The 22149-nt window shown below is 42.1% G+C and overlaps 1 protein-coding gene and 1 non-coding gene across 2 annotated transcripts in view; both read left to right on the top strand.

Moving 5' to 3' along the window:
- The window catches only part of WDFY4 (WDFY family member 4), a 388818-nt gene that overhangs the window by 271627 nt on the left and 95042 nt on the right, over positions 1–22149 (top strand). The window contains exons 43-45 of the mRNA XM_075527922.1: positions 9333–9481; positions 17407–17527; positions 21365–21450. Of these exons, the coding sequence (XP_075384037.1) occupies positions 9333–9481; positions 17407–17527; positions 21365–21450 (356 nt within the window). The remainder of the gene's footprint in view (positions 1–9332; positions 9482–17406; positions 17528–21364; positions 21451–22149) is intronic.
- On the top strand, positions 20429–20489 carry LOC142423583 (U7 small nuclear RNA). The gene has a single exon (XR_012779205.1). It is a non-coding gene; the product is annotated as a U7 small nuclear RNA (small nuclear RNA).

Below are 22149 nucleotides of genomic sequence, written 5' to 3'. Positions count from 1 at the left end.
AGGGTAAGCCCATGCGGCTTTACCTCAGGGATATCTTTCAGGAAGTTAGCCTTGCAAGCTTAAGCAGGGAACTGGCTAAGGCAGCTGCACCCTGGTCTGACCATCAGAAAGCTAGAGACCTGAGAACCAGAAAGGCAGGGGTCACTGAGCCATTTATCTCTCTGCCTTTCAGTGGACCCCACTTGTGTTTATCGGCCAGGTTGGCACAATAAACTACCTCAAAAACCAAAGAGGAAGGATATCTTAAACTGAAACTAACCATATCTTAAACTGAAAGAACTCAAGAAAAACCTCAAGCCTCAGGTTGCAATATTGAAAGATTCTGTGAGCAAAATTTTTAATGATACAGGAAATATCCAAAGTAGATGAAACGGATACACACACTTTCTGTAACAACATGAACTGGCGAGCAAGCGGCACTAAAAGCATTAGCCGAAAGAAGGTCCTAGGAATGGGTGGAATACCAGTTGAAAGGTTTCAATACGCAGATGAAAAACTGGAATCACTAACTTCCTTTGGGAGACAGTTATTTGGACAATTGACTCAAAGAGACTTATATTTGTACTGATTGAAAAGAAAGGTGATCCAATTAAAATTTGCTCAAATGATAGAATAATATTACTGATGTCACATGCAAGTAAAATTTGCTGAAGACCATCCACCGATAGTTGCATCATTACACGGATGGAGCTGTCAGAGGTTTAGGCTGGATTTAAAACACAACATGGAATGAGGGCTATCATTACTGATGTCAGATGGATCTTGGCTAAAAGCGGAGAATACCAGAAAGATACTTGTGTTTTATTGACTATGCCAAAGCATTCGACTGTGTGTATCATAGCAAACTCTGGACAGCCTTGAGAACAATGGGAATTCCAGAGCACTTCATGTGTTCATGTGGAACTTGAACAGTTGTGCAGACAGAACAAGAGAATACTTCATTGTATCAAATCAGGAACTTTTGCTCAGGTTGTATCTTCTCACCAGACATATTCAATCTACATGGAAAGCAAATGATCAGAGAAGCTGAATTATATAAAGGAGAATGGGGCATCTGTATCGGAGGAAGCCTTATTAATGATCTTTGATAGGCAGGCCAAACAAGTGAGGACTTGAAGCACTTGCTGATGAAGATGAGAGTGTGGACTTCAGTATGAATTTCAACTCAATGTGAAGACCAAAATTCTCACACCTGGACCAATAGGCAACACCACAGTACATGGAGAAAAGACTGAAATTGCCAAAGAGTTTGTCTAGCTTGTGGAAAACTTTATGCCTTAGAATGTTCTATTCGGCTTCTTTGTTTTCTTAACTTGTCTTCTCAGTCTTAGTGTCACCTCTTCAAGAACCACTTTCTTTTTTTATCATTTTATTAGGGGCTCATACAACTCTTTTCACAATCTGTACATACATCACTTGTGTCCAGCACATTCGTGCATATGATGCCATCATCACTCTCACAACACCTGCTTTCTACTTGAGCCCTTGGTATCAGCTCCTCATTTTCCCCCTCCCTCCCCACTCCCCTGAATCCTTGAAAGAACCCCTTTCTTTCTAACCCTGGCCTACTCAGATCCCCTCTTTGGGTTCCAGATCCCACGAATTCACCCCCAGCATGCTGATAGTCTTCTCTCACCTGGGTTGTGAGCACCTTGCAGATAAGATCATGTTTTATCTTTGGGCCTAGTACAGTATGGGACACACACTAAAAATTCAGTACATATGTACTGAATTAATGCACTTAATTAATGCAGAGCCTACTTGTCACTTGTGGATCGGTTTTCTTTGTATGGTATTAATATTACCTCCATTAGAATATTTCAGGCTGCTTGTTAAAGTACAGGTACCAGGGCCCTAGTCTGTATCTACTAAATCATGGCTTTTGAAGATATAGCCTGAGAATCTCAACTTTATGAAGCTTCCCCGAGGATTATGATATATATTAAACTTTTCATATGAATATACTACATCTATGAGTGTTGTTTGTTGCTAGGTGCCACTGACTCAGTTCCAACTCAAGTGACCCATGCACCACAGAACCGAACACTGTCCCACCCTCACAATAGCCCCGTGCCTGAGCCCATTGTGAGCCACGGTGTCAGTCCATCTCCTGGAGGGGCTTCCTATTTGTTCCTAGTCCGCTACGTTACCAGGCATGATTTCTTTCTCCCGGGACGGCGCTCTCTTGAAAATATGCCCAAAGTACGTAAGATGAAGTTTTGCCATCCTTACCTCTAAGGAGCACCCCAGCTGTGCTTTTTCCAAGGCAGATGTGTTTGTCCTTTGGGGGTCCGTGGCCCTTTCAGTGTTCTTCTGAAGCACCACAAGTCAAATGCATCAATTGTTCTTTGGTCTTCCTTAGTCCATGTCCAACTTCCACATGCACATCAAGTAACTGAAAATATCATGGCTTGGGTCACGTGCACTTTAGTCCTCAAAGTAACATCCTTGATTTTCAATTCTCTAAAATAGTCTTAAACAGCAAATGTATCTAATGCAACCCATTTTTAAAAATCATTTTATTGGGGGCTCATACAGCTCTTATCAGAATCCATACATCCATCCGTTGTATCATGCACATTTGTATATATGTTGCCATCATCATTTTGAAATATTTTCTTTCTACTTAAACCCTTGGTATCAGCTTCTCTTTTTTCAATCCCTCTCCCACTCTCATGAAAAATTATAAATTATAATTAATAAGTTATATTTTATTATTATTTTCATATTTACACCGGCAGCTCTCTCCCTGCACCCACTTTTCTGTTCGTACCCCTGGAGAGGGGGTTATATGGCGATCATTGTGATCAGTTCCCCTTTCCCCCTCCCTTCCCCCTACCCTCATGGTATCGCTATTCCCATTATTTTCCTGAGGGTTTATTTGTCCTGGATTCCCTGTTTCCAGTTCCTATCTGTACCAGTGTACATCCTCTGGTCTAGCCAGATTTGTAAGGTAGAATTGGGATCATGATAGTAGGAGAGTTTCTTGACTGATGCTTCCATGAGCATTGTTTATGGATCCAAGCAAGATGGAATCTTTGACAATTTCAACCTTTTATTTATTTATCATGTTAACTATTGTTTCAGTTGTGAGAATTATGGTCTTCTTTACATTGATCCATAATCTATACTGAAGGCTACAATCCTTGATCTTCATCAACATGTGCTCCAAGCCTTCCTCAATTTCAGCATACAAGGTTGTATCATCTACATATTGCCTTCCTCCAATCCTGATGTTACATTTTTCTTTTCTTCTTATAATCCAGATCCATGAGTATAAAAGTTAAAATCTCCAGAGGCATTCTGACAAAGAGAAACTTTTTTTTCCTTACTTTTATCGGGGGCTCTTACATCTCTTATCACAATCCAGACATTCCTCCAGTGTGTCAAACACGTTTGCACATATGCCACCAACATCATTATCAAAGCATTCTCTTCCCACTTGAGCCTCTCATATCAACTCCCCATTTCTCCCCCTCTCTCCCCAACCAACCCTCCCTCACAAACCCTTGATAAATTATAGATTATTATTTCTATATCTTACATAGTCCTCCATTCATCCCCCTTGGAAGGGGTTATAAGTTGATCCTTGTGATCCATTCCTCCTTTGTCCCCCACCTTCCCTTTATCCTCCTGGTATCTCTATTCTCATTGTTGGCCCTGAGGGGTTTATCTATCCTGGATTCCCTGTGACCCCTCTGTGAGGGGATGTCCAATGGTCTACAGATGGATATTGGGTCTCCACTCCATGCCACCCCCACCCACCCACCCTTCACCTTGGGTATGGTTTTGTTCTGGGACTTAGATGCCTGAAACTTGATCCCATCAATACCTCATGATCACAAGGGATGGTGTGCTTCTTCCATGTGGGCTTTGTTGCTTCTGAGCTAGATCGTCACTTGTTTATGTTCAAGCCTTTAAGACCTCAGACGCTATATTTGACAAAAAGAAACTTGATCCTATTTCCCTTCATGTACATTGAGCAAATCATTAGTGAATGCATTGTGCTTTGAGGAGTCTTCAAGGGTTGGAATACATTTAATGTTGTTCTGATGCCACCAAGCAAGATCAAAGGCTTCACTAATTCCATATGGTTTCTGTGGGGTTTTTTTTAAACAGTTTATTAGGGGCTCATACAACTCTTATCACAGTTCATACATATACATACATCAATTGTATAAAGCACATCTGTACATTCTTTGCCCTAATCATTTCCTTTTCTTTTTTTACATTTTATTAGGGACTCATACAACTCTTATCACAATCCATACATATACATACATCAACTGTATAAAGCATTTCCACACATTCCCTGCCCCAATCATTCTCAAAGCATTTGCTCTCCACTTAAGCCCTTTGCATCAGGTCCTCTTTTTTTTCCCCTCCCTCCCCACTCCCCCGTCCCTCATGTGCCCTTGGTAAATTATACATTGTTATTTTGTCATATCTTGCCCTATCCAGAGTCTCCCTTTCCCCCCCTTCTCTGCTGTCTATCTCCCAGGGAGGAGGTCACATGTGGATCCTTGTAATCAGTTCCCCATTTCCAACCCATTCACCCTCCACTCTCCCAGAATTGCCCCTCACACCTTTGGTCCTGAAGGTATCATCCACCCTGGATTCCCTGTGCCTCCAGCCCCAATATGCACCAGTGTACAACCTCTGCCCTATCCAGTCCTGCAAGGTAGAATTTGGATCATGGTAGTTGGGGGGAGGAAGCATCCAGGATCCGGGGGAAAGCTGTGTTCTTTATTGGAACTACCTCGCACCCTGACTGACCCATCTCCTCTCCTAAACCCCTCTATGAAGGGATCTCCAGTGGCCAACACTTGGGCCTTGGGTCTCCACTCTGCTCTTCCCCCTTCATTCAATATGGTATATATATGTGTATATATATATATGCACATATATACATATACATACACACACACATGGTTTCTGTGTTAACAGAGAAAGTTTGACTTTGTACAGATGAACTGCGGAAGTGGCACCGGCAGGCAGGCAGGGGGCATCCCTACTCCTTGGCTAAACCTGAAAAGATGTGCTGATGGGAAAAGATGCACACAGTATCTTCCCTGGGTTATTTGCCAAATTGATGTATGAAAAATAATGCCTTGTTATTGTTGTAATTTATAGTTCTTTGATTATGAGTGTGATTGAAAACTCAATCTAAAAGTGATCGTAGTAGAAAAAAGATTACAGAGTTCATAGAGAATAGATTTGTTGCTTTTGTTGTGCAGAGATTCTACATGACTGGTTATAATTTCCCTGTAAGATTTCGTAGACTGGAATTATTACAAGAGCAAATTTCCAGGTCTTTTCTTCTGTGAAAATATTGAGCTCAAACCATCCACTTTTCTGATCACAGCTCAGTATTTAGCAATTGCACCACCAGAACTCCTAATAGACACAGCCAGCAGAAATGTACCTTAAGTTCCCTCTCCTCGTTTTTATGCTTATTTTTCTTAATAAATTGTGCTCTTTTCAAAAGCAAGGATATTTGGCTAAAATGTATTGATAAGAAGGTTTAAACAAGCAAAGATATAAGAAATGGAAGGTTCAATACATTTGAGTAAGGTTCAAGGGCTCTTTATAACAGGTTCATGTCTATCTCTGATCCCCCGCCACCTTTCACACGAAGGTAAGAACATGTTCATATTAGCTCTGACTGGGTCTCGCTAAAACCCGTCTGATCTTCAGTCTCTCTGCATATAAAACGAGGACAGTGCATCAAATTTCAGACTGCTAATGCTAGAAAGTACTTTAGAAAGTCCTTGACAGATGTAGACCATAAGGCCTTCTAAAAAACATTCTACCATGTAAACCCTCTAGAACTGCAGGTTCAGCTTTTGTGGACTTACAGACAACTTGTGTGTCATCATATGCAAGGCCAGGTGAGATCACATATTGAACTATTCACCTGTCAAGAGTGATGATATGTCAGCTAGTCCATCTTAAAGAATATGCACCCTTTTCCAAGTGATCAATAGAATCATGATATGAGTGATTTATTAATTACTAATAAAATTTGGATGAAGACCTCCCAGGAATAACTAGAAGAGAAGGTAATAAGTAGTTCACTTGTGTTGACTTTTCAATTTTCAAGATGTCATTTCTTTCCTAGCAGAATCATTTTTTAGCTAAAAACTCAATTCTTTTCATAAAATGTCCTTGTGCTTTGGTTTATTCCGGTTGTTGAGACCAAAGCTGGGGCTATGACTTCACAGGATGGACTTGAAGATGCTTCTTTGAGTCTCATCTTTGAAAAGGCTAAGTCCGAGCTAAAGTTCAATAGCCTGACATGGCCCTCTTAGCATTGCTGGTGTGATTGCAGCTTGGTGTCACCTCACTGGAAGGCAGCCTAGCTGTGACTGTCAACATTTAAAATGACGTGCCCTTCGGCTTGCCATTTTACTACTTAAAATGTATCCTACAGGTTTACTTGTGAGTTCACAATGACATATGTCCAAGAATATACATTGGAGAATTGCTGTCAATGTCATAGCTTTTCAAAACAACCTAAGTCAATAAGAGAGATTGATCAATTAAACCATAATGTGTCTATGTAAGGGAATTGTCTACAATAATGAACCAACTCATTAAGAAGTGATAAGTGTGGGAAAATTTTTGATAGTATTAAACGAGATAGTATGTAAACCTATGGGCCATTTTTTTCTGAAAACATATGGACTAGGTGTACATGTTCGTAGCCCCTACTTAGCAGATAAACTGATAGTGAGGAAGTGGATCAGGGAGGTTGGTAGCACCGATTGTTGTCTGACTCCGAAGGTAGACATCTATCCTCAATCCTTTCCTTTATTCCTCTCTCTTTTGGCTTTCCACTATTTGTCTTCCCCTTAGTCCAGGAGGTTCCTAGCTCAGGGACCTTAGGTCCAAAGGAGTCTCTCCACTCCTGGCTCTTGTCTCTTGATGGTACTGAGGTTGCGCCATCTCTGCTCACTAGTTTAATCTCTTTTATATCTCAAAAGAGATTGGCTCAAAATACAATCTAATCCTGTACAGTGTATCCTAACTCATTAACATCAGTGACTCTAATCCTGCCTCCTTGACATTGTAAAGGTTAGGATTTACAATATTTAAGGTAATTACATCAGAACACAAGATGGAAGATAATTACATAATATTGGAATGTGAGGAGGGGGAGCGGCAATTTAATCCACCAACCTAGGGGATTACTATTCCAGTACTATACTATCAAAATAGAATATTTTGATACATAGGTTTTCATTGGCTAACATTTGGAAGTTGTTCACTAGTCCTTTTTTCCTAATTTACCTGTTTGAAAGTTCTGCTAAACCTGTCTATCATGGGTGTCTCCGTATTACACATATCTATGGCATAGCTTCCACCGTCATAGAAATACACATCATAGTAAGACAGACTTACAGAAAGGTGGCAAGTTTCCTTTGTATTAGCTGATTTTTCTTTCTCAGCATGTATTATGACTTGCAGTTATGTATTGATTGATATGTATGTCTCTTATCCATCTCCCCACAAAGGATTTTCAGTTCTATTAAGACACAAAGATGCCTCTCTCAGGACATGGACATGGTAGGTGCTAGATGACTAATTCCTGAATTGATGATTTTTAGGATGAGTGAAGGAAATTGGAAATGAGTCCATGTGGGAACTTGTATTTCCCAAAATGGTCTTCTGGCCCACTCTTCTTGGGGGGGGGGGGAGTAGAAGAAGGACAGCCAGCTTCTGCAGCAGACCTGGTGACAAGAACCAAACCTGCTGACCGGATAACATTTAGGAGCAAGAGCTTGACCCTGGCCACCCTAGGTCACAGTAGCCAAGGCTTCTCTTGAAACAAAAGGCTTGGCAAATCTTCGCTTTCTGACTTTGGCTTTATTTTTGACCCATGCCATTGTATACGAAAGTGCCCAAAGTAGTGCTGAAAACTCATTCTCCAAGTTTCACCTCTGTGACTTCATCATTGCTCAAATGTAAGCATGGAGCTTAGAGAAAGTTCCAGGCTCTGCCTTTATTAGGCAACTGGTCATTGGCAAGGTGCTTCCCTCTCCAAACCTTGTGCTTTTAATCTCTAAATTGGAGCATAAAACCATCATAAAGTTTATAGTAGTTCATATGTGTTACAGCTGTTAAAAATAGTGTAAAGAAAAGGGGGGGGTTGTTTGTTTGTTTATGTGAAATAGTACTGAATTTCCCAGAGTAGATGCTGGCAGTAATTTTACTTTTGATTGTTACCAATCCAGTTAGTTCTCTAATTTTCTAGAACTCATTTATGGCATAAATGTTTCTTTCAGCAAGCACCCATGCAGAACTCTGGACCAAGATCACTGGTCAAGGTATTTTCAATGTCAAGAAGCCAGTTCTGAGTCAGAGATGTGTGTAAGGGTATTTACCTAGCATCTGCCCACACGAAGGAGTGAAGGACATGGGATTAGGAAGTTGGGGAAGTTAAACCACAATTCAGCTGACTCCTTCAGAACTATGGATGATCTTCCAGAGTTACCCTAAACTGAGGCAATAGTCTTTCATATTCTACACTAACCATTTGCTGGACACATTATACTGGGCACCTAGGAAGGGAATGTCATCATAGGACAAATGATCTCTTCATCAGAGGTACTTCTGCAAAGTTGCCAATATTGCCAGCAGCTGGAACAATGAGTGTGTCGGTCCTCAAGGCAGGTTCTGGGCAGAGTGGTGCACATCATCTACGTACCCCTCAGACTAGCCTTGACCTTGTGAAAACATTGTTTCTATTTTACACTTCTGATTCTAGGCAAAACTGGTTCTAGTCCCTCCCTAGCCACTTACCAGCTGGTCCGTGGACAAGCCCTTTCATCTGAAACGGGGGTGGGGTGGGGGGTTTCTTGTATCTTATCCACTTTCCTCACTGTTGACTGTGGAATATTTTGCATGGTTTGGGAGGCATTTAAAGAGAGAAGAATGATGATGTGCCTAATACAAAATGAGGCAGTCTACCCCACATGCGTTGGTGGACTAGAATGATACAGATAATCATACAACATGGTGTGTGTAACAGTGGCAGTCATACAAGCTACAAAGAGCTGCAGTGTCCTTGGAAAGCCGCACTGTAACTCTTAAAATTCTTACTCCCAAAAAACAAACTCACGGCCAATGAGATGCCAATTCATAGTGACATTTAGCACAGGGTCAAACTGCCCCTGTGGGTTTCCAAGACTGTAACGTTGTACAGGAGTAGAAACCCCCATCTTTCTCCCACAGTTCTTACTAGAAGACCTAAGTAGTTCAGGCACTGCTCTCCAGCCTAGGCACAGGTCGTGAGTGTGTGACTCAACTTTTGCACTCTCTCCTCCTAGGTGTCGCTGAAGTACTCCCTGGTGATTGTGCAAGGACATCTGGTGTCAGAAGGGGTCCTTCTCTTTGGCCAGCAGCACTTCTACATCTGTGATAACTTTACATTATCTCCAAAGGGCGATGTCTACTGTACCCACCACTGCTTGTCCAAGTGAGTCCTCCTTTTCTCCCATTCCATTTTCCCTGAATCCCCTACCTCCACCCTCGCCCTTTTCTCTTATGCTCAACAGCAAGCTTAGGTTTGGCCTTGAAATGAGATAAAGCAGAAGACCCTTAAGACATGGGCATCTTTGACCCTGGCTCCCAAAGCTGGAGTCTAGAATGGCAGCTACCTGTTTCTCTGCTGACGTGGAATGCATCAAAGGACAGTGGTTTATTTACTATTTTTATTAGCTCACTCAGATAATGGAGTCTAATTGCCTCCACTTACTCATTACAATTTGCCGCGAGCACATTTTAGCTAAGACAAGGGCACTCGCTGTCTTTCCACTCCAGGGCACACTATTCCACTTGGCAGCATCACAGGGAAGCGTCTAACGGATCTTCCCTGTGGGACAAGAGGTGACTCTGACTTGTATGATGAGGGAAGGCTACTTGTAGGTAGGACTAAGGTCTGGATCTTGGTCAAATTTGGAGTCCTTTATACCCATATCCATGCCAGTGGTCAGTAGTAAGTTTCTTCTTTCCGATCAAGCGTATTTGGTCTACCTGGATCCAGCCAGAGCTTATGGATTTGGAGTCAATCAAATGGCTTGTGTTTTACGGTACTTTTAATTTTCATCTAACTTGTTTTTTTCAGATTTGCTAGAAATACATTTGCCAAGTCGTCTCTGTCCTCTCTGTTGTGGTGTATGAACACATTGCGTCAAAGATTGACGTATGAATGCTGCATCTTCAGTTCTCCACAGTTCAGATGATGACAAGTTGGCTTCCAAGCCCACAGGCTCTCATGTAGCTTCTGTCCGACTTCCCTGGAGAGCTTGGGCCCCTCCCACCCTCATTTTAGCAAGTTCCCAACCAATACTGAAGCTGCAATGCCGGTCCTATTTTGAGACCCACTGTTTTAGACCATTGCAAGAGGAGCTAGTAACTTAGAATTTAGACTCCTATTTGTTGTATTATTTCCAGTTTATGTCAGAAAGCAAGAGTTGGAGGAATATGGGAATATGGACATCAGTTCATCCTCTTTGTATTTAGAGTTGCTTTAGAACTCTGGACATTTTCTTTTCTGCTAATTTTTATCTTTTACTCATTCTAAACTGTCATAGATTGCTGTGCATATATATACTTCTTCCAAGGCTGGAGGTGCATGATTAATACTTGGAGCACTCACCCTATGCTACTGACCATGCTTTATTACTACTGATCAATATAAACAATGGGTCTGCAGACGTGCCTTTCTGATCATGAAAGCTCTACCTGTATGCCTGCCATGCCCATGTAATTACTGTACATGCCGTTGCTTCCATCTTCATATCTGATTCATACTGAATTAGGGTTAGATACAATCTTATTGATTCGATATATCTTGTTTACAAGATCCACCTAATCATGATCGCCCTGAGCAGACCTGCACTTTATAGAAGGCAATTTGTCAGCGTATGCTCATTCCCTGCCCACTCCCATGGTTTGTATGGCAAAGGGGACTTCTTATGTCTGAAAATGTCCTTTCCGAAACTGGAAGAATACAGGCCTAGTGGAACAAATTGCTTCCCTGGAATTTCACTTGAGGATTATATAAGCAATTTTAGTCACCATGCCTTAAAATATATTTTTAATTTGTTAACCAGACAGTATTTTCTCTCCTGGGTTTTGTCTTCTACCCTAAGAAATTGTTGGCTCTTATGGAGATGTGGTATTCAGAGACAGGCTTTTAGATCATGCCAGATCAATGGGGAATAAATCTTATTTTGACCATGGAGACTAAAGCAGATACATAAATAAACGTGCTAAAAATAAAGCAAAATCAACCCTGAAATGTTTCTCTAAAAGACTGCCATTAAATTAAACACAGTTAAGCATTAGACCTTGAAAGATGTTCCCTGGTGTACTGTAAAAGTGTGTCCCAAATACAACTCAAAAAACATGAGTACTTCATCAGTGAGTGCTGAGAAATCAAGAAACTTTTGAATAGGTTAGATTTTACTTGATGAACTAGGGGGCAGGTTGTGGCAGTCCAAGTCACAAGGCATTTGATTCCTTTGTTGGGACTCAAACTATTTACCTGTTTGCCAGAACTTAAACTTCATGTTATTGAGTCGGTGTGAACTAGAGTGACCTTATAGGACAGGGCAGATCTGCCCTGTGATTTTCTGAGACTGTAACTCTTTATGGTAGTAGAAATCCTTGTCTTTCTCCCATGGTCTGGCTGGTGGTTTTGAACTACAGACTCTGCAGTTAGCAGGTCAATGCGTAATCACTATGCCACCAATGTTCCTCACTCTTTGCAAGAGAGAACTTTAATCATATTATTTTCTCCAAATCAATCTTAAAGTATATTTTATGCGTTTAATTCAATTATTTATTGAAAGTCTTCCTTGTACTGCACTGTGCTAGATTTCATTCATTTAAAGGGATTAGTCAGATGTGGGATGAGTCAGATAAAGGGCTTATGATCATGTGAATTATTCTAAGTATAAATTCTAGTTATAATCAGTTAACTTTAGATGTAAGGCACATCAACAAGCATTTGATTCTGAAATTCACTTCTACTCTCCTAGACCAGGTCAGGAAATATTATAGTTATCACGTGATACTATGACACCCCTGAATTTACTTAGATCATGATAGCTGTCATGAAAAAGAACTGTGTACGCATCCAGGGAATTTGGCAGCAACTCCCCCAAAAGGAAAACATAGATCAGCTTCCCTGTTCTACCCTTCAATCTTGGGGTCCTGCGTTCAGATTGCAGAGACCATGTAGAATGCCTTGTTGGCAAAAAGAGCAATACTGTATGCAAGAGACATCTATGTGAAAAATGCTACATAACACAGACCAAAATTTAGATCTATCAATAAATAATGGGATATATGATTAGCCTTTCTAAGGATTTAGGCCTTCCTAAAGACGCTTGCCCTGCATCTTCAGCCCTAACATGTGGGCACAGGATTACTGTTCCAGGAGCACAAACTGGGGGAAAATGACAATCTTCCTTCTTAATCCCCTTGTTTTCCAAAGCATTTTCCATGATGTCTGTTATAGAATCCTTGCTAGCAAGCCTCTCCCCCTTCAGGAGGCGTGGGGTGGGGTGGGTTTTAAAGTCAGAAAGTCTGGATTTGTATCCTGTTTCCCCTTTCAATAATCTCATGACCTTGGGAAAGCTACTTCTCTCTGGGTTGAAATTTCATCATTTTTAGAGCTAAATAGTCGCCATCTGAGTGTACTCCAGCTCACGGTGACCTTATGAGCATCAGGAACAAAACATTGCCTGCCCTACAACATCTGTATGATCACCAGCATGTTCAAGTCCATGTGGTAGCCAGTGTGACAGTCCATCATTAGCCCTCTGCCAAACCTAACTTCCTCCTCTAGAAATCGGTCCCTCCTGAAGACCTGTCCAAAGCAAACATGTCAGGTAGTGTTCTGTTGTGGTTCATAAAGTTTTTAGTGACTAATTTTTAGAAGTAGATCACTACAGTTGTTTGTTGTTGTTGTTGGAAGCCTCAGGTGATCATCAGATAAGCAAGATCCTTGATGATCTTGCTGAAATTTTAAATACTGGTGGCATAGTTTCCAACACCATAGCAAAACAGCAGTCACCACAGGGGGGGAAATAACAGGAATGTGGTGGCTCCTAATTTATAACATACAAATAACATGCTAAATGGAAGCATATGCAATGCTCAGGGGAAGATTTAGGCAGGAGAGCACCATGAATAGGAGTCTGTACCTCCAGGAGCTTCCTCCTTGCCTGCCGAAAAGAAAAATTAATCAACTGTAAGCTAAGTCACAAGGATGGTGTTGTGGTTCAGGTAAGCATGGGCCATGGTCTCATAGAGGAGTCATCAATGTTATTGCCAACAATGCAGTAACTTGACGTGCTATTTGATCTAAGCTTAAAATAGATACCACCCCAGTCCAGAGGGAGTCAGGGAAGTTTATAGGAAGTTTATCTCAGACTCAGGAAAATACAATAATGAGCAGATTTGAATTAAAGCATACAAGCAGAAACAACCACAAGTTTGTTATTTGTCCCATTTTACAGCTTTGGCTGAGGGCCAGAGGGTTGGTCTGGAAAGAACAGGAGACGCTCTGACGGATGTGCAATCCTTACAGTTCCATTTTCTAGGGAGTCTCAGAGAATCCATTGTAGTACCTTTACTCTTGCCTGGCCTTGAACATCCTGCTTAGTGCACAAATCCAAGTTCTCGAGACTGTTAGGCTATGCCAGCCCCCACTGACTCACCAAGTGGTGAAGTCTTCCTGGTCCATGAAATGCCAATCGTTCTGCTTCCCCTAGAAGCAAAGTACAGAATCTCGTGGATTCTCCATAGGCTGGTCAGTGGGGGACAGAATTCCAAGTCCAGATAGGAAGGAAGAGAAACACCATCTCACAACCTCTTCTCTGATAAATGGAGCAGAGGCTGTCTATAATATTGGCTTGTTGATCTGTGAGGATGCACGGGCTTCTTAAGTGCTGAGGTGCTTAGAAGGCCTTTGACATCTACCAAGATTAAAGGGGCTCATTTTCAGATTTTTTGATAAGGAACATAATTTTAAATCACTAGCTAACTCATATTCAGAAATTCAACTGTCAATAACTAAACTTGAATATTGTTGAAGATCAAGGATTGCAGTCTTCAGTATGGATTACAACTCAATGTAAAGAAAACCAAAATCCTCACAACTGGATCTATAGGTAAAAACATCACAAATGGAGAAAAGATTGAAGATGTTAAGGATTTCCTCTTGCTTGGATCTATAATCAATTTTCACGGAAGCAGCTGTCAAGAGACCAAATGACACATTATTGTGAAAATCTGCTGCATAAGACCTCTTCATGTGTAAAGTAATATTCTTACTTTTAGGATTAAGGTGCACCTGATTCAAATCCTGATATTTTCTTTCACCTAATGTGCATGTGAAAGTTGGATATTGAATAAGGAAGATGAAAGAAGAATCAATGTATTTGAATAATGTTGCTGGAGAATAATATTCACAGTACCACGGGCTGCCAAAAAAAATAAACATACTCATCTTAGAAGAAGTACAGTCAGAATGTTCTTACAAGCAAAAATGGTGAGAATTGGTCTCACATACTCTGGGCATGTTATAAGGAGAGGGGCATCTTGGTTGGTAAAGTAAAAAAAGGAACGCCTTTTACAAGGTGGATTGGCCCAGTGGCTGCAATCGTGAACTCAAACAAGAGCAATTAATCGACAGCGCAAATGAGAACAATTGTGAGGATGACACGGGACCAGAGAGTGGTTTTTGTTTGTTTGTTTGTTTGTTTAAATCATTTTCCTGGAAGGTCATTCAACTCTTATAACAATCCATCCACCCATCCATTGTGTCAAGCACAGGTGGAATAAAGATTTAGAAACATTTGTGATTCTTCTTTTTGCCTCCTCTCTCCTTCTTCCCATGAGGCATCATTTTGATGTCTGGGAAAGATTTCTGGCTGGCTGGTGCGTCCTTGATTCTTGTTGACTGCTCCTGCGGTGTGGCTGACTCCTGGCTATGGGCATTAAGGTTTGGTGAGAGTCTTTCAGTCGTGCAGCCTGTCTCTTTGGGAGATCGTAGTCACTGCTGCTTTCTCCCATGCTGTGCTCAAACCACCCTTGGTATGTCTGGTCTAGGCCCAGCTTCCATGCTGCCAATACCATGGGCTTTTTATGGAGACTTGTTACCTTTCTATTCACCTTCAAATATAATTGGGGGATTTCTTTTATTTTTGACCCTTCCAAGAAAAACAAATTTACTGCCATTAAGTCGATGCTGACTCATAGTGACCCCATAGGGCAAAGTAGAACTGCCCCTGTAAATTTCTAAGAGTGTAGCTCTTTATAGGAATGAAAAGCAGACCATTGTTGAAGAACTCAGTTTAAATGACTCACTGTAATATTTCCTGTAAGTTTGGTCTGATTTTTATAATTCCCTTAATTTATATTTCACTGGCAAATTTCCTAATTTTGCCATCACATTTGAGAGATAATTTTTCTAGATATATAATTAGGTTGCTAAATTTTTTTCCAGAGTTTTATATGTCAGCCATTGCCTTTTTGCTAGCATGATTTCTGGCAGGAAATGGTGGATATAGCTAGGTGGAATTGCTAGCTCCCCACTTCTGGAGAAATATAGAAAATGGGAAGGGAACATACTATAAGAGGAGAAGAAAGGACAAGGGTGAGGGGAGAAAAGGAGAAGACAACTAACCAAACGCAGCACAATATTGGCCCTAGTTGCCAAACATGAATTCAGTGAGAATGCGGTGCTCATCTGTAGGAACACATATAATTGAGTGGGGCAGGTGAGGCTGGCATTACTAAACGTGAAATTATTGATTTTTCTTTCTTCTCAGTTCCTCCTTCCTCTTACCATTTTATTTTATTCTATTTCCTTAACTTAAAAAATTCTGAGAAAGAAACAAAATAAGAAACAAATAAAGCTGATATGTGTTACCTGTTGTGATATGTAGGTTTATTGTGCCAACTTGGCCAATGAACAGTTGGGATTAACTGAAGGGAGGGTAGATAAATGACTCATGAGCCTCGCCTTTCTTGTCTCTTGCGCTTTGCTGATTGGACCGTGTGCGGCTGCCTTAGCTGGTTGTCCCCCTCAACTTGGCAAGCTACACTACCTGGGGACACCCAACCCATGGATTGTGTCACTGTAGTTTGAGGTTCCTTCAAGACCTGCTTCGCCATGCTACTGGAGTATGCATCGCCTGAGCTGGGGACTGTGGGACCCTGTCATCTGGCTGAATGTTGGTGACTGCCTAGCTGCTTGCTGCCTGTGGCAGGATTGTCTGGATTGTTCTAAAGAGGACTCAGCTGTCTGCTTCATTAACTTGCACCCAGCGGCCCTCAAGAGTTGTAGGACTGCCAGTGTATTAGCTGTCTCACAGAAGTGAGTTGCACTAAGCCATTTGTACTGCTCTATAGACTAATTAGCTGTTTATTTCTTTATATATATACATATAGATATATAATCATAAGTATTCTCATTTTGTTTCTCTAAAGAACCCCACCTAACACACCTGGAAAACACAACTTTAGTGGAGAATATAAAGGGATCTGACTGAATGTTACTGCCCATGTGGGTGCTGGTGGTAGGATGCTGCTGCATGGGATCCAAATAAATAAATAATAGAAAATGGCAATGGACAAGTAGTGGGGGGACAGGAAAGGCAAAGGTCAGGACTAGAGCCACGAATAAAGATAAAGGTACTGGCAGTTGGGATGGAGTTGCCACTCACTAGGGAAGAGACGGGGGTGGAGGAGGAGGTGAGGTTGAGGTGCAGCGCACATCTGGTCACTGGGAGGTAAGGGAAGAAGTCCACCTCTCTGGTCGCCGATCATCAATGTGGGAGTGCTGCTCCCCCACATTACCCAGGGCCAATGGAGCTGGTTATCTTGTTCCTGCTCCAATCAAAACACTTCTTGTAATTCCTCCAAATAGTCATGCTGTGCTAGTTGGCAGTTTACCCCGCATGTTTTTGTTTAATCTTTCCTCCTCATCAATATGTGATCTACTTCCTTATCCTTTCCTTTAATATCTGGGTTCTAGGATTGCCACTATGTCTGTTTACTTGGGGTGGTTTTATTTTGTTTGTTTGTTTGCATCTTTGATACAGAGGGTCTGTATAGTATATCTGACTAATGCACCCTTTTGAATCCTTCCTCCCAGAGCATTTTCCCCTCTCCTTCCACGTTCTGAAGTCAAGATAGTTGTCTGTATGTTCATTGAACCAAATTCCAGAGCTGGCTGACACCAGCAGGTGCAAAGAGAGGGGTTGGGGCGGGGGGAGACTGTCAGCCTCACTGACAGTGAACAGGGCAGGCAGAGATGAGGTTCACCAAATTCCATTTCATGCGGATGTCTGGATATAAAGTCCATGTCTCGATTCCTTTCAGCATCAGCGATCCATTCATTTTCAACATGTGCAGCAAAGACAAGTCCTGCGATCCTTACTCGTGCCAGCGCTACGGCTACGCGGACATCAGGGAGATTCGCGCGACACGCTTTCTTCTGCAGGTACGCCTTTGCCGATAGAGGGAAGCCAACTTGTTCGTATGATGTGACGTTTTTGTTTCACCAAGGCCCTAACATCTTTAGTAAGGGACCTGCCTCCATTGAGAGCATTGAAGCATGAGTTCTGTGACCCAGAACTCTGATTCTCTGTGCAGTTTTCCCTGTAACACCACGGAAATGTCCTACAGACTTAGAGCAGGGCACGGTAACTGCACTGCATCATGGAGCTAACAACTGAAATTTGAGGCCCAGCCTTCTTGATGTGGAATGACCTGGCCCACCTTGTCACCCAGTTCTACTCTCACCTTGGAACACATGGTCCCCCCTCTACCTTCTTTCCTCTCTCCCCGTTATTCTCGTCTATCTCCAAATACCCAAATCTCACCTTAGGCACATCTTGCCATCTTCAACCTCATGTCAGCAGACTCACTGTTGCTTCTCTATCCCCCAAAAGATCATAAGGGGCCTCTGTCATGGAGTATGAGGGGCAGGGGCAGGCCCAAGATGTAGCCCACACTCTCTGTAGAGTCACTGTTGGCTCTGCAGACACCAAGTGGGGAGAATGCCAGGCCGAAGAGAGATGATAAGAATCTGATATTTGTCACTTCTTTCTGGGTCCACAGCACATAAATTCCACAAAACATCCTCATGCACGAGTCGTTGCTATTATTCTCTGAAACCGCTTCTCAGAAGCTAGTTTAGCAAAGTTCTGCTGTCCTGTAAATATCAACCCACCAGGTATTCTGGTGTCTGGGCATCTGATGAGGCCTTTCCATCCCTTAACTCCCTGCATTTGTCCACAAAGTAGCTGGTTCTCATTTGTGTGATTCTTTGCAAGAAAAGCAGAGCACCAACAGAGTGAGAACCTTCTTCCCTGATGGTTCGGAACAGTCAGAGTGAGTCTGGACTTAGGGTCTCACCTTATGGGCTCAAGCAGGGTTCAGCCACCTGACACCCTTGGAAACCATTCCAACTTAATTTCCCTGCCAACAAACGGAAAACCATGACTTTTCCCCTACGACTATATAGAACACTGAGCACACTTTGGTACATAGACTAAGTACCGTAAGCACCTGAAATTAGTTTTATGATTTTTGTATCTACTTTACAGGTACCAAGTAGATATCAGTGAGTGCGTTTCTTCTTCTCAAGTAAATGGTGTTTGTTTCTAGATGGTGCTTAGTCCTACTGTCACTACACACCAGAAATGTGTGGTTGTATGTTCGCCAAGAGAGGACAGGATATGGGGGAAGAAGGTTCTGTGAGCAGTCTTGGATTCTCCCTCTAAAAGGACAAAGCCTTGGAACTAGAGTTTTTTTTTTTTCAGGGAGAATTGTGTCATCCACAGAGTCCACCCATTGTATCTCTGGGTTTTGTTTGTGTGTGTTTTTTACCTTGATGTACACTCAGAAAGAACAGGAATTTTGCACTACCATTGCAAATATCTTCCCTCTTCTTGGGGAACTTAATGAGTCCTAATGAGCAAGGCTTTTAAAAAAAAAGCCTACCAGCCAGTAGGGGAAAGGGAAGAATTGGGGGTTGTATATAATAGCTATGTCTGTATGTTGGTGTAGAACATTTGCTGGGGAAATAGTCAACGACATAAAGACAGATACCCCTGTTGTCTGCTCCACTTTTGATCTCACTGTGCCAGCTCCTCTATGCCCAGCTCTACTCCCAACTTCCCCACACCCTCCCCTGAGAATGGTTCCTCCTGACCCTGTCTCATTCCTGAACTTTTTCCCATATTATAAATATGTTGTTTAAACCTTATTCTGTATTTCAAGTCACTCTGTCCCTTTCTTACAAGTCTCTTGTTTACCTAGCTTAGAAATTGATTGAACAGGGGGACAGAGGAAGGAAGACAAAAGGGAAAGAAAAATTAAAAGGAAATAAAATCTTGTAATTTTGTCTGTTTTATGTTGATGTATTAATGAAGCCAGGAACTGTGGTAACCCAATATTTAAGCCTTTGGCTGCTACCAGAAAAGTTGGTGGTTCAAGTCCACCCGGCAGTGGCTCTGTAAGAGAAAGGCCTGGGAATCTGTTTCCATCAAGATTACAGCCAAGAAATCTCCCTATGAGACCCTTCTACTCTGCACATGTGGGATTGCTGCAACTTGAAAGTAACTTGAGAATACCTTATGCAGCATTTTGCTCAAAATGGCTCATTAAAATAGACTCAGCAAACTATCTTGTGTGTCAAGTCTATAGCTAAACATGGGAAGCTTCCTGATTACATCCAACCTGCTAGTTCCCCTCGTGTTTCTGAGAAGGTAACCCTCCATTTCAGGAGTCCAGGTTCTCTACTACAAAGTGAAGGTCTCTGAGGTGCTGTTGGGTATTTTCTCCCTGCTCATCATGCTAGGAGCCTGATGGTGTAGGGGTTGCCTGTTGGGCTGTGATCCGCATGGTTGGGAGTTCCAGGCCTCCAACAACTCAGTGGGAGAAAGATTGGGCTTGCTCTTCCCATAACATTACAGTCTTGGAAACCCAAAGGTCACTCCACGTCAGCATTGACTCGCTGGCAGGGAGTTGGGGTCGACTTGGGTTGTCTAGTACTGCTGCAAGAAAAACTCCCAGGAAGGCGGTTCTGGAGGAGAGCAGTGGAGCTCCTCAAAGCCACGAGACAGCTTGTTGCGTGTCATTGAGTCAACTCTGGCTCAGAGTGAACCCACAGGACAAGGTTTCCCATCAGGTTCCCCAGCGTGCGGGCCGGCGCTGTGGGGGCTCAAACACCCACCTTCCAGTCATCAGTGGAGCATGAGGCACTGTGCCACCAGAACTTCTGTGCGACCGCAGCTTGGGGAGTCTAAATGTAGGGTAGGAACTTTAAAAGATGGTTTTGCCGCTTCCGATTCCAGTTCGGGGGAACCCTATAGGACGAAGCAGAAGTGCCCTGTGTGAGTGCTACAGCTCTTTTAGAATTTGTCTAGCAGGTTTTCTGGTCTTCCCGGAAAACCCCCAAAAAAAAGAAAAAAAAGAAGAAGTGCCCTGTGTGTTTCCAAGACTATACCTTTCTCTTGCAGACCCCCTGCTGGCTGGGTTTGAACTACCAACCTTTTGATTAGCAGCCAGGTGCTCAACTGTTGGTTAGCCAGGAACTCCGGTTTCATGGATACATCAATTAAAAAAAAATACAAAATTACTCTTTGTGAGTGTAGAAAAGCTTACCATTTGGGGAGTGGGAAGCCTCACCTTTCACCCTCGGAGTGGCGTGCTGAGGAACTGCTGAGCTTGGTTAGCCTAATGTGTAACCCACGGCACGTCAGGGATCCTGTTTAACTTCTAAGTACTTGTCAGTTCTTTAGGTTGTGCAGACTCATTCTTCTCTGTCATTATATGTGTTCCTCCTATTTTCCTGTATTTTTTTTTAATAGAAGACTCATCAGAAAGGATTGGGGTGTGGAGATACTCAGTGTGGCCTCATTATCCCAACAAAATGACAGGGCTCATGCTCACTGGTACAGGACTTTGAATTTCCGTAGATCTTTTTCTGAGCGCTACAACTCATTCCATGACAGTCCCGTTGTCTACTGCTCACTTGCTTTGGGGAGAAGTGATGCTCCTGCTTTGTTCTGAAGTCAAAGGAAATAGAGCTGTTGTCTGGTGCTGTATCCCCTTTTCCTATCACTTCCTGCTGAGATAATTGATCATCCCTGTCCCTGTGGACTTCATACCCCTCTGGGAGAGCCTAAAAATTAACCAGGAAGGGCTTCCTGATTCGGAAACACAATACCAATTCCTAGCTGCTATGTCATTTAAAGACACCTTCATTCTCTAAACTGCAGAGTTCCTTCAAAGAGACATCGGGAATAATAAAAGGACTTTTTCTTTATAGGACATCTCCCTGGAAATCTTTTTCCAAAATGGATATTCCAAGTTTCTTGTCTTCCACAATAGTGACCGGAGTAAGGCCTTCAAAAGGTAAGACTTTGCAACGTGCCTCCTTTTTGTGGAACCATCATGAACTGAGAACAAAGGAGTAGACTGGCTCCCTGTTCTCATGAAAAGTCTCTACATCTGAAGGAAGTAGTACTTACTACGTTAAAAATTAGCGAGAAGAGAGCGGCTGGATCATGGCACAAAGTACAGACAAAAGGCACACATGTTCTCATGAACTAGAGTAAAATAAATCTATCCAACTACTTTATACACAAACAATGTGCACGTGAAAGACAATGGTAGCACTGTCTGGAAAGGTACAGGTTCGATGACAATTTATCTGCACCATGGTTCTCAGAAGTTTGCAAATTATGTAACAATGCAATTTGGCGATTACGTAATGAGGTGGCCATCTTCCATGCAGTAATCTGATATAGTCAGCTTCCATCCTTTCATGATGCCAAATTTCACATAGGGATCTGGTTTATGAAGCTCAACCATGTTGTTAAGTGCAGAGTATAACATATTTAAAAACTGGCTATTTAATGGACCCTCCAGGATTGTTTGACTTTATTTTGTTTTCTAAATAGCTTTATTTTTAATTTTTTCAACAGTTTTATTGCATGTGGTTTATATATCAATAGTTTAATCATTCAGTCAAGTCAAGGAGAATTATACAATCAATTTTATACGTGGTACATCGCCTCCATGGTTACATCACCTTTAAAGAGTTCCGCGATC

Source organism: Tenrec ecaudatus, chromosome 12 (genome assembly GCF_050624435.1).
Source record: "Tenrec ecaudatus isolate mTenEca1 chromosome 12, mTenEca1.hap1, whole genome shotgun sequence".
Lineage (NCBI taxonomy): Eukaryota > Metazoa > Chordata > Mammalia > Afrosoricida > Tenrecidae > Tenrec > Tenrec ecaudatus.
This window is presented reverse-complemented; position numbering and strand designations above follow the sequence as displayed.